This window comes from Embiotoca jacksoni, unplaced genomic scaffold (assembly GCF_022577435.1).
Source record: "Embiotoca jacksoni isolate LCO1_2020_lvr unplaced genomic scaffold, fEmbJac1.0.p SCAF_6, whole genome shotgun sequence".
Classification (NCBI taxonomy): Eukaryota; Metazoa; Chordata; class Actinopteri; family Embiotocidae; genus Embiotoca; species Embiotoca jacksoni.
Window position 1 is genome coordinate 3,442,782 of NW_027185414.1, and position 14,776 is coordinate 3,457,557.

The 14,776-nt window shown below is 42.1% G+C and overlaps 2 protein-coding genes across 2 annotated transcripts in view; one reads left to right on the top strand and one right to left on the bottom strand.

Annotated features, from left to right (window-relative positions):
* LOC138213472 (solute carrier organic anion transporter family member 3A1-like) overlaps positions 1-7,606 on the bottom strand; it is a 30,020-nt gene extending 22,414 nt beyond the window's left edge. Inside the window, exons 1-2 of the mRNA XM_069174613.1 lie at positions 7,022-7,606; positions 3,341-3,800 (exon numbers count right to left, since the gene is read on the bottom strand). Of these exons, the coding sequence (XP_069030714.1) occupies positions 3,341-3,800; positions 7,022-7,180 (619 nt within the window). The 5' untranslated portion in view covers positions 7,181-7,606. The remainder of the gene's footprint in view (positions 1-3,340; positions 3,801-7,021) is intronic.
* A 6,372-nt stretch (positions 7,607-13,978) lies between these two features.
* On the top strand, positions 13,979-14,776 carry LOC138213473 (high choriolytic enzyme 1-like). Its single transcript, XM_069174614.1, has one exon. It carries the CDS (start codon positions 13,979-13,981, stop codon positions 14,774-14,776), a length of 798 nt encoding a protein of 265 aa, XP_069030715.1.

Consider the following 14,776-nt stretch of genomic DNA (forward strand, 5'->3'; position numbering starts at 1 on the left):
AGAGAAGAGCATAGCTTTAATCTCCTGGAGGGGCAATTTGACCCACAGTCAGCAGTCAATAAGAGTAAAAATACATGCAATTTGTACATGAAGACATGAATAAACACTAACACACAACAGCAACAATGCTGTTGTTGTCACTGTCACTCCATAACATATCACAACCACAGCAAATAACAGGTCGAATCACATCTGTTTAAAAAGTTAATATCTCAGCCCTGATGGAAGCACATTAAACTCACTGAAGATGCAGAGACTCCAGTTAGATGAGGTGAGCTTTCTGCATGGCTCTGACTCAATTATAAGGTTCACTGTTGCATTAAACTCACAGGACACGTCAGTCTGACCTGCTAAAAAAAAAAGCATCTGCCTTCAATATTGTACTATGAACGGTGTCCAGTCACAGTCACAGAAGAACCACAGTTCACATAAGAAAATCATATTTGATTCTTGGCTGAAATTATTTTTTTTTTTACATTTATATTCCTTATTTTAGTCATGATCGATGTGTCTCTCCCTTTATTTCTCTCTTCGGTGTGTCTCACTCTCTCCATCTGCCCAGATGGAGCTCTGCTACTAGCAGGTCGCTGAGCGGTGAGAAGCACAGAAATGGCACATAGCTTCAGCGACTGTCTCTGAACTGTTGCCTTGGCAACTTTGGTGGACAGGCTGTAATGCGTGTTATGTTGACCTCTTGGCTGTTGCTGTAACTATAACCACAAACCTTTGCTGCTGGCCTGTGAACATTTGCTGAAGTTGGGAATACAGACCCACAATTTCCATCTCAACCATGACAACACAGACTGCATGTTAAATTAGTGGTCAGTAATTCTCTGTTCACAGAACTGTTTCTCTAACCTTTAAAAGACAAGTTAATTTTGATATTGCACCTACCAGTGTCCCAAAAATTGAATTTGCATAAATAAGCCACTTACAGCAACACTGTAATGTGCTGCTGATCTCCTGGGACTTTTAGGCACAACAGTCTCTAGAGTACTCTGAGCGGTGCAAAAAAAAAAACTTAAAGTTGGCTGCACTTCTGATGATGAAAGTGTCGTATAGATGAGAGAGGTCAGGGGTAAAGGGCCACACTGGTTGGAGCTGAGGAGAAGGCTACAAGGTGACTGAAATCTGAGGCTGCAGTGGGCACAGACTCACCAAAACTGGACAGTTGAAGACTGTAAAAAAAAAACATAGCCTGGTATAATTCTCGATTTCTTCCATGGTCAGAATTTGGTGTCAACAGCATGAATCCATGGACCCAACCTGTCTTGGTTAAACAGTCCAGGCTGTTTGGATTTTCTTGGCACAATTTGGGCCCCATAATATCAATCAATCCCAATGGCACTTTGGTTCTTTCAACATGTGTTGAAATCCTGCCAGTTTCTCGCCCACTACAACACAATGGCCGCTCCCCACCGCCCCTACTCACCGATTCGGCTTCCTGCGTCGTCTCTGTTTTCCCAAAATTTTAGTCAACATTTAATGTTCTCTCTGTGATCTAGTTTTAGGCCCATGGTGAAATATATGTGCAGAAACCAGTTGTCACAAAAATGCATGTAACTCAGATGCTGATGTCGATCGAACGACGTGACTTGGAATACTTGAACGCAAAAGTTATTGTTTCCACCAGCTCCGTGCGCATTAATGTGCTCTACTCCCTTCATGCACAACAGAAACAATCCAAACTTTTTGATCGACCCTCCAATTATGAGAGGACTGAGTAGTTGGTGTGTGAACCTGCTGACATACAGTTTAAACATTTTTAAGGACAAAGACACCAGTAATCTGATCTATGATCAGACCACAGATATATTCATTATATACTTCTTTGGGTTGACATAATAGGATACATTGGTCCTGCAAGAATTGTTTTTGACCTGCTCCTCCACCACCTGCTGCTAATACTCCCGCCAACAACTTGCTTCAGCTTCCAATCACATTACTTTTTTTTTTTAAAGCATCCACCATTCACCATTTGTCTAACAAATCATGACTAATTATGACTCTGTGGAGATTACGTCTGGGATAATACCCAACAAGTTGTACGTTCAGTGATTGCAATAGATGACGCAGAGGTTAAGAACCGCCGACGCAAAGTGGAGTCTTCGCTGTCTTTCTCTCACTGCCTAACTCTTTAGGGACTCTGTGATTTCACATCTCCAGTTTCTTTTCTTTTGAACCTTCAGATTCACACAATTATGATACACATTTAAATTTAGATTTACTATTTATTCTGTTTCTTGGGCTGTTGTTAGTGGTTACACAAATAAGCAAAGGATATTGCTGGCTTTACCTGAGCAATTGCTTGATACTGGTCCATCAATTTGCAACAACAAACAAATACTTTCATCATAATTGTTAGATTAAATTGCTTGCCTACTATAAATTAATCCACACCTTCCAACCAAGCACAATCCATCATTTTCATGATTTCAGTTCAGTATGAGCAAGCAGTAAGTAGCGTTGACGTCACCCATTTATTTGCAAACTGCCATTTTTGAGCATCAAATTCGGCATTTTGACCGTCGCCATCTTGTTTTTTTGGAGCAAAAAGAGACCATATTTGGATGAGCTGGGGAGGCGCAAGCGATAGATCTGAATCGATCTGACTGTGAACACAAGGAGCACTGCACCATCCCACCTGACCGACTACACCCCAGACTTGTCAATCAAAGCAGGTACACTCCAAAATATGCAGCTGTTTGAGGCCTAATATTTAATTAATCATAGAATTATTTTCAGAAGGACCACCAGAAGATTGATCAGGTGTGAATTTAGCAAATGGCACCATAATGACTTGTGGAAAAAAATAATTATTGCCTTTATCTCTTTTGTTTAAACAAAAAGAAATGTAAATATGAAAAGATGTATTTTTACGGGAAGTTATGTGCTGCTAGGCTCCCACCTCTTTCCAAACTGCTGCCTCAATCATTTAGTTAGTTTGTGTTAATGTGTGACTTTTACGGTGGTTTAGCAAGTTAGTTTGGATCTAAACTAACACCAAAGTCACACAATAACACAAACAAATTAACCGATTGAGACGGCGGTATACCAGCAATTGCTGCGTTGTGCAAGGTAAAATTATAGTTTTTGTCTCTAGAGTCTGGTGGCTTTGAAGAAGGACCATAATGGCTCCACTTCTCCATCGGAAAGGGCAGTCGGACAGCAAAGTAAAAGGTATTCTAAATATAATGTACACATATTGATGTTTTAACTATCCCTTTAAGGATTCTGTTAGATTTTTCATGCACTGAGCATTTCTAAAACTGGCTATCCAAAAACATCCATGACAATCACCTCCTATGTTTTACCTGTACAGTACATCCATGTGACTCACCTATATACAGTGAGGAGTCCTTCCTGTGGACATGGTCATCGATGTAGGACACTCCCAGAGGCTGCACAGGTGTGGCCCCGATGCCCAGCAGAACCTGGGCTCCGATCAGCAGAAGGTACATCATGTTGGTGTTGGCTCGGTTGCCACATTTAAACCCAGAGTCTCGGTTTTCTGACCTAGTGTTGTTGGAGCAGACGTCCCTGCCGTCCTCAGCGTGCCACGAGTCCCCGGCCTCGTATTCGTACTGATGAGTCAGGAACTCCGGCAGAGCGGATAGCAACGCCCCCAAAGCCATGACGATCCCGCCGCAGCCGATCAGGCGTGGCCGGTGGGCCTTGGCGCCGAAGTAGCTGACGAACAGGATGAGAGCCAGGTTGCCGATTTCGAAGCTGCTGGCGATGACGCCCACATCGGCACTCTGGAGGTTGAAGCGTCTCTCCAGAGTGGTCAGAACGCTCACCTGGCAGAAAAGGAGAGACAAGGAGGCAGACGAAGAACAAATGTTACAACTAGCAGCCGATAACGTCACAGCAACCCTCTACGTGTTAAAGGCGGGTTTAGACTGGATTTGAGATCATTTCTGAGCTATATCATTTCTGGGCTTGGTGTCATGGGAGTATACAGTTTTTATATACTCCATCCCATTCAAATGTTTGTGTAATAATAAACAACAATAAGAGCATTTAGCTTCATGTGTTTTACAGTAGAATCTGGAAACCCAGCCATCTGCCACTCCCTCATAGCTCAGTGACCTGTTGACGGCACACAGTTGCCGAGATCCTCTGCAGAGTGGACTGTTTCCAACATTTTCATCCTCATACTCCTCCACCATCCTCCCAAAAACAACCCTGAGGCAAGTCTGATGCCAACTTGAGAGAAGGAGATATGTGCATGTGTGTGGCTTGAGGCAAGAAACCTCATGCCGCTGTTCTAATTACGCACAAAACCACCGTAGCAGCTGAATCCTGGGTGTGTAAGTGATGAACTGGCTCCCTGTGTGCTGAATCATCTACAGGACTGAGGGTAAATGGCTGGTCAGAAGTTATTTTAAACTTGTATTAATCATTCATCAAGAGCAAAGGGTAAAGCAGAAACCCAACGACTTCTTAAAGCATCTCCAGATAAAAAAAAAAAAAAAAAAAAAAGAGGATTTCTTCATGCACACCAACGAGGGGAACTCAGTTGATCATGGAAAATCTTTCATCCTTCTGCTGTGTTGTTTATCCTGTTTGTCCTGTCACACCAAACTCCATTGAAAAATCTGACAATTTTTTTGTTGCCTTGTTTATTACCTAGTAGGGCTGCAACTCGTGATCATTTTAGTTTTTGATTAATCAATATCATGTAAAAATGCCCGTTACAATTTCTAAAAGATGTGGACTATCACAGCAAAGATAAACTTCAAATCCTCATGAAGAAATTGGAAGTCATGTTTGGTATTTCTGCTAGAAATTGCATTATCAAAACAACTGATAACTAACAGATTCTGTCAATCAACTAATTAATCAATCGAAAAATAGTTTCAGCTTTTCCGGCATAGAAAAAGACTGGAGACCATTTCTGATATTTAAGTGTGAAAGATTTACCTTAGTCTTACTTCAACTTGCCTTTTAAAAGGTATCCTGATAAAAAGACGACTGCTAGCACAGGTTGTGAAAAAGCTATGGATTGTATGTATGCTAGTAGGTTACCATGCCAGTACAGCATGTCCTGTGCGCAGCATGTGGTGCTGTACTGGAACTGTCCTTGGAGAAACACCACTGGAGGTGTCTGAACAGCCCTCCATAAAACTAACCATCTTTCAAAATAAGATGAACAAGCTGTAATTCACTTCTAAAATAGTAAGATGAAAGTTAAGAGGTCAATTATTTCAACTGTGGAACACTAACCTAGTTCTGTAACCAGATGATGGGAGGCAGACAAGAGGTTACACAAGCATGTCTCAATATTAGTTTAAATCATTTTACATTTACTGAACGCTCAACTTATAAAAAGAAAGAGTCATAGAGTATAAATTGGTAGTAAATATGACAGAGGTCAGTGGGTCCAGATGACGGGGTTCAGATTTACTCAGTGGTCCTTTGAGATTTATGTATTGCCTCATACAGCACGCAAAGAGAACAGACGCTTTGCACCTTTTATATTACAGATGAAGCCATTTTAGTCCAATTCAGTCCAATGTTTACAGACAAAAGAAAGGCAACAGTCTGTTGTGTCACTGAGCAAAAGAAAAAACAAAAGAAATGCAAAATGTGAATCAGGAAAGCAGCTGAAAACTAAAGAAATAGAGAATAAAAGGGATGATAAACAGTATTTTAAGAGAGCGTAGGCACGGCTTTTATGGTGCTTTTATCTGCAGAGGGATTTGCTAAATGTGCAGTTTTTGGTTTGGAAGTTTCCCTTCAGTCTTCAAAAAAATAAAAAAGAAAGGACTTTAAAATGTCTGACTGTTGCCAAACACATTAAAACCAACTCAGTGGCGTATCTGCCAAGCTGCAGAGTCAAACAAACATCATGGAAGAGCATTTCCTTACAGATTTTTTCAAAACAAGCCCTTATTTCAAACCAGCAATCAAAAGGTATATAATCAGGGTCAAGCCACTGACCTTTGACCTTGCCGCTTTCAAAATGACTTCCCTGTGTTGAATTGACAAAGCTCATAGAAGCATTTCTCATTATCCACACGTTTCGTGGTATATTTAGAAGACAGGTGTAAAGACACTGCGTCCCTGAGCTCATTAAAAATAACTTCCAGCCCCATCCTATTATGAACCTTACAGTTATTTATAGTATCAGGCCTGTGCTGACACATATCAGGGGAATTGGCTTAGATCAGACAAACAAACCTGATTACAATTGCATCTTTCTTCTTTTATAGAGATTTAGAGTAAGTGGTTGTGAGCCAACTATAGGTAGATGTTGTAACTGCTGGGGTTGAGGATTTGGCTTCACCACAAAGAGAAAATAATTGCAAAAGCCACAAAAAGCAGTTTAAAATGCATTCATTTTAACCTCTGCATCAATGATTCTGTTGGCATTTTATTTTGTTTTCATTAATTTTACCATTCTGTTTTCTGCTTATCTTTCATGCAGTGGAAAAAAAAAAAAACCAGCACATCATTTTAAAATAAGTGTCACAGGAAGAAGGAGTTTATATATATATGTATATATATACACACAAAAAAAATCTCTTGTCTCTTGTGGAGATCACGTCATCTCTTAGGCCTGTATCCTCCCGTGTCAAAGGCCTCCTGCATTATTGAGGCATATGGGTGCAGAGAGTGCAGCAGAGCCGGCAGGTTGGATGGACCTCCTGACCACTGTTTCGTAACCCGCTCTCCATCAGACCATCCATCTAACGTGTAGCGAATTTCCCAAACAACGTGGAGCCTACGGCCGCTGTGACGCGCTTTGTGTCATGCAGATGGCGCATAGGCCTTGATGGATAATACGCAGCAAGTCATCAATCACTGAAAGCACCGCGTCCCGTGCTTACTGGAGGATGTGATTATACTAATGTGATCAGAATAATGTGACTATTAACCGCATCAGCTGAAGCGCCGCATCGTTACTCATTGTCTGCCTGTGCCGGTCTGAAGGGCGCTGCGTTAACCCGATCATACCTGAGAAACACTGAGTTACGACGCTCCGTCAGATCAACGCGGTGCCCGTGAAACTCACCAGATAGGCGCCCACGGTGCCCTGTGCCAGCATGAGCGCACATTCCGACACCAGGAAGATCTTAATGTTGGAAAAACACGAGGTTTTCTTCTGGTTGTCATCCTGCTCCGGGTCGTCGGTGCTGCTCGGCTCGGTGCAGATCTGGTTTTTAACCTGCATCCTTCGGCTCAGGCTCCGGTCGGGTTGGACGGCATGAAACTGAACGGGTCCGGTCCGGCGGAAAGCATCTGGTTATGATGATGACGAGCTGCACTGCAGGAGAAGTGCGAATCTCGTGTCAATAGCCCGTCTAGGCTGGAATATACAGCAAGAAATGCTGCTGTCCACTCAGCATTACGCGCAGTCCGTCAGCGACCTCTCTTCACCGCCTGTCCAGCCAGTGCGAATCGGCTACATCATATTTAAATACGTAGGCTACGCATGTATATGTATGACGGCTTCTAATACCCGACGTAGAACTACAGGACGCCGTTTCACCACATCCGGGATGTTAGCCTATCTCCACCCAGCGCCGGTGCCGACTGGTTTTGGTTTCCGATCCCGGTTCCGAGCTGCAGCTCTGCGTCCTGTAAAGCGCTGTATGATGCTCCTCCCATCTATCGACCAAAGCACAACGAGAGCTGTTACCTCACTGTCTCCCCCCTCTCTGTCTCTCTGAGTTCCTCCCCCTCTGTTTCAACGCGCTTCCTTAGATAATCCTGTACCTGCGCAGACTTTCAGTTTATTAATTATTTCATCAGAACAGGAGCAGCAGCAGTGTTAGTTGTGTAGTTATACATATCCACACAGTGACAAATCTGGGCGTGCATCACTGCTGGTCATTAACCAAGAATCTTGTGCTGCAGATAAATACTGCAACACAAGCACAACCGCCTGTGAAACGGATTTCCATATTTAAAAACCATCATACATGGTCCTTGTGGGATTTATCCAATGGGGCAGAGCGCCTAGTGGCCCTCAGGCCAGAACACGTGCTCACACTTGCTTCCTCACAATAATTCAGCCTTATTTTGGACAGATATGCTTTTTTTTTTTCTTTTTTTTTTTTTTTTTAAACTCTCCTTCATCTCTGGTGAGGTCCATTCAAGCCTTTCTGATATCGAGAAGTCAGACATGACCGGCTATGCTGTTAAAGCCCGTTTTGTCACTTAGCAGTGGAGTGACTGTCAATTTAGACTTTATTGACAGCAACCATTCATTCACATAAAAGTGGCAGACTCATGTAAACTTTTGTCCAATAAGTCATGGAAGATCAAACAGAGAGAAAAGTGGACGAATGGAAGGTGATGCACAGAGAGGTTTTATTAAACACTGTATGTATTAAACAAAGTAGGAAAAATGACCTTAGATTGTTTCCCTCTATTGTGCATTGCTGCTCTCATAACTGACCCATCACCATTGATTGGATTCTCTCTCTGTTTTTGTGTTACAAATGTAATTTTTGCAGACAACATTTCTAAATGTCTGGAATGAGCTGAATGAGCCATTTTATGATTAGTACATTGCCTATGGTTCACCATATTTTAATGTGCAAGAGTGCAGCTCTGGATCATCTCAAATTTCAGCCACTGATTGCTAATAACTTTGCCACAGGCTTTACTTTCCGATACATACGCAGGTTATTTAGCAACGCTAACAGACTCTAAGGAGCAGTGGCAAAATAACACAAAAGAGGTTCCTGTATGTGTTGGAGATTTGTCCTCAAACTACATAGTAAAAGGTAAAACAAACTAAAATTCAAACAGCCACGAAGGCACCAAGGAACTAATACATAAGAAAAATAAGTTAATTGTCCAGGAAAGCATAACACTTCATTTTATCATTTCAACAAGCAAACAAACAAATAATGGTGGCGCTTGCTGCCTCTCTTGCCTTGCTAACAAAACGTAAACCCTTCCTGGTGTGACTGCCCCTATGTGCCTAAGCTGCCCCGTACCTTCAAAATAAATGTCTTAACAACAACTCAATTCACTAAAATAATGACACTAATACTGTAGTTAATCAAATTCAGCCATATTCTTCAAACTAAACAGCAACAGAACAAATTGTTATTATTAACTCCACAAAAACACTAAATAGCTAAAACTATACTTTGCACAGGGTTATAATTTTGCTTTGTTTTATTGTTTATGTTTTCTTTAATTCAAGAGTGTGGCACTTGGACTAACCATCGGGTCCCTTATTCCAACAATGGGGCCATTGAGGAGTGTCTCTATGCCAAACATGAAGCGTGTAAGTGTCTTATTAGGCTGCTAACATTTCTTAGGTCCAGGCTCAAAGAATTAGACTTGTGTTAAAGTATTATTGTAACAGCAGTTTTAGCTGAGCTAATCTGACTTCATGCGTGGCTGAATTGTACTTTGACGGCTCAGCATGGTTAAAAATTCAAAACGTGCAACACAAGAAATCTATTACACATGTCAGTGTGTTGTACTGATGTAGATGCTTTCCATGAAAATGTTCTCTATGAAGTACTATTGTATCAGTGTTGACAAATGGTTAGGGACCATATTTATTTTATGACTTTAAATGTGCACTTAAAGGATTAAACTGCTGTAATGTGACACTTAAGGTGGTGTGATCTTCTTCCTCGTGTCAACTTAATGATGAGAAGGTGGTGTGTGTCTTGTTGAATTGTTACAATAAACTTAATAGCTGTTAAGAGAACTGAAATTGAGACCGCTGTAACCATTAAACCAAAAGGTAACAACCTGGTGAATAACTAGTAGTGCTAGTGTAGTGCAACCTATCCAACGAGCAGTCAGACAGACGTAATGCAACTCTCCATTGTGCTATTTAACCTTCGTGTTGTCCTTGTATCAAAATGACCCGCAGCTGTGTTCAACCAAGTTCTATTTTATTTTCATATTTTTTTGGGATCATTGGTGACAAGGAGGCTGCGAGGGTTTCTTTAAAGAATGATGACCAATGATCCCAAAAAAAATATAAAAATATAGAAATAAAATAGAACTTGGTTGAACACAGCTGCGGGTCATTTTGACCCGAGGACAACACGAGGGTTAAAGTTAATGCCTCCCGGAAATCTGGTACGGATGTGATGGTTGAATCAGACCACCAGCACCTCCAAAGTGGCTCCTGTGTGTAGTAGTCCCTTCAGTTGTGTGGTGATCTTGAGCTTTATGCTTAATACTGGTGTTTTTTAAATGTATTTATAAAGCATTTTTTACCAGGTATAAAATGTTAATATTCACTTTAAGCACCAATTTAAAGTCTAGTTGTAGAGATCTGAATGATGACGTTTATCCTTCCTGACATTTGCCATACAGCAGAAATTAAAGTGACAGCACAGAGATACAGAGACAGCAGGGAAAAAACACCAGGTGGCCATCCTCTATTATAACCATGAAATAAGAGAGCACTGAGTGCCAAGGTCACTTACCACTCAGCCTGCAGCTTTTGGCTCACAATATTCCTCGGACAATTCAGATTCTCTATCAGGACCAATTCAATAGCATCTGAAGCAGCACAATCTATCAGGCAAACTGTGGACTCAGCAGGGAGAGCATCCATTTCTCATGGAGTCACTCAGAGTACCCGGGGTGATTTAAGATCACCCACAGTGGCTGCTGATGCAGTGCAAGCCTACTGAAGACATTATTTTAGGATGCCTCTTAATCACAAGGTCCACTGAAAGAAGAATGCACTCATGCATTTATCCTGTAACAAACAAATAAATCACCAGAACACAAATGTAAATGATGTCAGACTCAGTGCCAACACCTCTGAAGACCCTCGGCAGGTTTTGGCCTCATACCTACAGATGAGTGTTATGTTGTTTTTCGGCATGATACATATACTGTGAAGGATGTTTTAGAGACTACTGAGTATTTATACAAATAGTGGCTTTATAGAAATGTCCACTTTGATTTCAAGGCGCAGAAAAGAACCATATTGAAGCAGCGCTGAAAACATGTAAACTTTTATCTTTTTGTTACAATTTGAGAAAAAATATACCAAAATAAAATTGAATCCAGAGATAAAGGATTATCCCTAAAATAATCAATAAAAACTTCATAAGGGTGGAGGGTGGGGGGGCATAAGATATGACATGTGAATTGGAAGTTGTTTACTAAGAGTCATCATGTTTGAAATTTTCACATCTGTAAACACACATTTTAATGTGTAAAAGAAAAAGGAAAAGAGAGTCATGCTTGAAAACTATTTGGAAGAATACCACATTTTCTAACACTTTTCTATTGACATTAATTGGTAAACAGAACAAATGAAGAGAAATGAACAGGACATTACCATGAGTACTTCTGTTGTACATTCAAGACCTCTGTGAGGTGACTGTGACCATCTGACTGCTGTCTGCCTGTCATTGTGATTTACTGACTGAAGGTCATTCCACTCTTGACCAAATTGCTAATTTACATAAAGATTAGCACCATTAAAATGTCTTACTTGAGTTAATCAGGTAGATTCAGTAATTTGATTTGAGAATTTTATCGTGTGTAAAAAGAGAAGGTAAAAAGTGAACCGGGTCTTTGAGAGCGAGATGCTTTAAAAACAGAAGAAGAATCCTGTAATTTATTTCTGTTCTTAAATCAATGCATAAACATGACCAAATGTAAACGTAGAAAAGATTTTTTTTTTTTTTTTTATACCTTCTTTTTCTCTGAAAGTGACAATTGTTTTCTCAGTCAGTTGTTGCCAGGAAACCCAAAGTGATGTCATTATAATACTTGATTTTGTACAATGTTGTATTTCAGTTCCAAAGTTAGTTGTGATGGCTATAAATTAAAGGCAACAACGGTAATACATATTTTTTATTTTATTTTTTATTTTTATATGCCCCATACTTTGATTTATGAAAATGAATCATGTTTGTATGAGTGTATTTTTTTTTTGGTGTTTATCAGAAAATATTAGCACGCTAACAGGCTAACCTAACAGGGTGAATGTGCTTCAAGATTTATTGCTCTTATCAGCATGTGAACTATTTTGAGTTTGTCAGCATGCTGGTGTTACAATGTGGCTCAAAACACTTCTCTACATATCAGTTGAACAAGAACTGTTTAGTAAGTGTACTGTTAGAGTTTATTTCTTTTGATTGAATAATATGGAATATGGAACACAGTCTTGAGAAGTATTTTACCAAAATTAAAGGTTGTTTCGATAGATAACATGAGGTCTTATTGGTAAAGACCGCACAATGTGTTGAAACTACGTCTGTTTATCCATTTAAAGATGCTGTAAAGCAAATTCCATGATTTTCTTCTCAGTACGTTACATACGTGTGAAATGAGTTGCTGAAAGCATGTGCAAAGCTAGAAAACGTTGTCACACTGAAATGTGGAGTTAGACCGTTAAACAGTTTCTCACCCGTTTTCAGCTCAGGTTTTTTTAGGCGGGGCTAAAACCCAACCTATCTACGTCACAACAACCTGTCTACATCACAACAACCAATCTACGTCAGATCACAGCCGGGTTATATAACCTTCTGCATGGCTCCTCCTGGTGAAACGCTATAAAAGCCTGGAGCTCATTTGCATAAGAGGTCATCCCACTGGACTTCAGTTCTACTCCTGACGTAGTCAGATTGCTATTGTACATCAGCCAGCTGCTACAGGACGTCTCCCTCCACCCGCAAGGGAATCTTTCCTGGAAGCAAGAACCTCCAAACTAGCGCTGCATCGTTATTTAAATGTCCAACTGATGAAGAAAGGAAAAAGAGGTGGATTGATTTTGTCAAGAGCCTCACTGATGGAGAGCTTCGCATCAACAACAACAGCTATCTGTGCAGTGACCATTTCACGGCGGACTGTTTCACCAACTTCCACCGGAGATGGACGGAGCTCACGGACGCACCGTTCCTCCTGCAGCGCAGAGCCGATCCGAGCTTCACCCTCACGGCCGTTCATCTCTCGGTCGCACCGGCACCGTCCGCTGCCGCCGCCAGCAGGGTCCGCCGCCGCTGGCCGTGTCCACCGTTGCCGCCGCCATCGGCAGAGAAACCCCCCCCCCCCCTCCCGTCCCCCAGCAGTTCACCACTCAGCGCAAGTTCTGTGTGCTTGTTATAATTATACCAGATAACTTTTCCACAGTAACTCTGCTATATTTAGTCTGCGGTGCAAACCGCTAACGTGATTTTATTCGGTGTAGAAGAACTTTATTTTCATGAAATGGGAGCTAACGTGTTAATTAACTTCTATTGAGCTCGTAGCAGAGTTCAGAGGAAAATGCTCCAATAACCGCGGATTGTTTTATGCCTGTCCATCTCGCTACGATAAGGAACTATAATATATGTAACTCTGTATTTTACATGTCGGGGTGATGGTGAACATGGACCAGAGGACATCTAGTCCTCCTGATTAATGAGGGTTGTTGTTTTTGTACTCCGGTGTAACGTTACAATCAGCGACCCTCTCGGTTACATGTACCGGTACCGGTCCGGATAAACGAACCCAACTACATGCAGGAGGCTGCAGAGAGCAGGAGGAGGTGGAGATGGAGGAGGAGGAGGACATCAGTGGAAGAGAAAGACTGTCGACCTGAGCAGGTTCAAAGTTTGAATTGATATAATGAATTGACATTTGATGTAATGAATGAAGACTGAGGATTTTCTCTCTATTTCAAAGTCTAATTTAACATACTTGTCTGTTTTTTTTTCATTCAAATGTGGATGGGTAGTTAACAACCCATACTTGTGTGGTCTGATGAACTTAAAACTCATTTTCATTTCTACTTTACAGCATTTTTAAAGACCAGAGATAACAAGCCATGTTTAAAAAGTAGGTTTGTCTGTGGAGTCCTCCCTTCAGAGGTTTATTTAGGCCTAGCAGTGTGGACCCCAACCCATAATCCTCCTGCAGACACACCTACAGAGGAGAGTATAAAGACCCTGAACTGAACTGAGTCAGACATCCAGCTTCAAAGAGTCTCTCCACAGCTGCTCTCCACAGAAGCTCCACAGCCTCCACACCGATCCTGAAGATGACTCCCTCTGCCAGCCTGCTGCTGCTGCTCCTGCTCGGCCTCTCTCAGGCGTATCCTCTCCTGGAGGAAGAAGAAGAACCAGAAGAACACCCAGATGAAGCTCCTGATGCCGTTGACATCACCACCGGGATTCTGACCGCAAACAACGGCTCCGATGAGATCCTGCTGGAAGGAGACCTGGTGGCTCCCAAAACCAGAAATGCATTGAGCTGCTGGCATAAAAGCTGCCTGTGGAGGAAAGGCTCCAACGGCGTGGTGATGGTCCCCTACAGCGTGAGCGGGGAGTTCAACTGGATGGAGATGCAGGTGATGGAAAATGCCATGCAGGCCTTCCACGGCAGGACCTGCATCCGCTTCGTTCCCCGTCAGAACGAGAACGACTTCATCAGCATCGAGAACAGGGCTGGATGTTTCTCCAGTCTGGGCAGAACGGGAGGCCGACAGACGCTCTCTATCAGCAAGAGGGGCTGCGTCTCCCACGGCATCATCCAGCACGAGCTCAACCACGCTCTGGGCTTCCAGCACGAGCAGACCAGGAGCGACCGCGACCAGTACGTCAGGATCAACTGGGAGAACATGCACTACAGTATGGCCTACAACTTCCAAAGACAGAACACCAACAACCTGGGCACGCCCTACGACTACTCCTCCATCATGCACTACGGAAAAACAGCCTTCTCCATCAACAGTAAGGACACCATCACCCCCATCCCCTACGCCGGTGTCCGGATCGGACAGAGGCACGGCCTGTCCCGCTGGGACGTCATAAGGATCAACAGGCTCTACAGATGCTAA

Excerpts from the sequence above, each read along its gene's own strand:
- LOC138213473 (XM_069174614.1), top strand. The coding sequence starts at position 13,979 with ATGACTCCCTCTGCCAGCCTGCTGCTGCTGCTCCTGCTCGGCCTCTCT.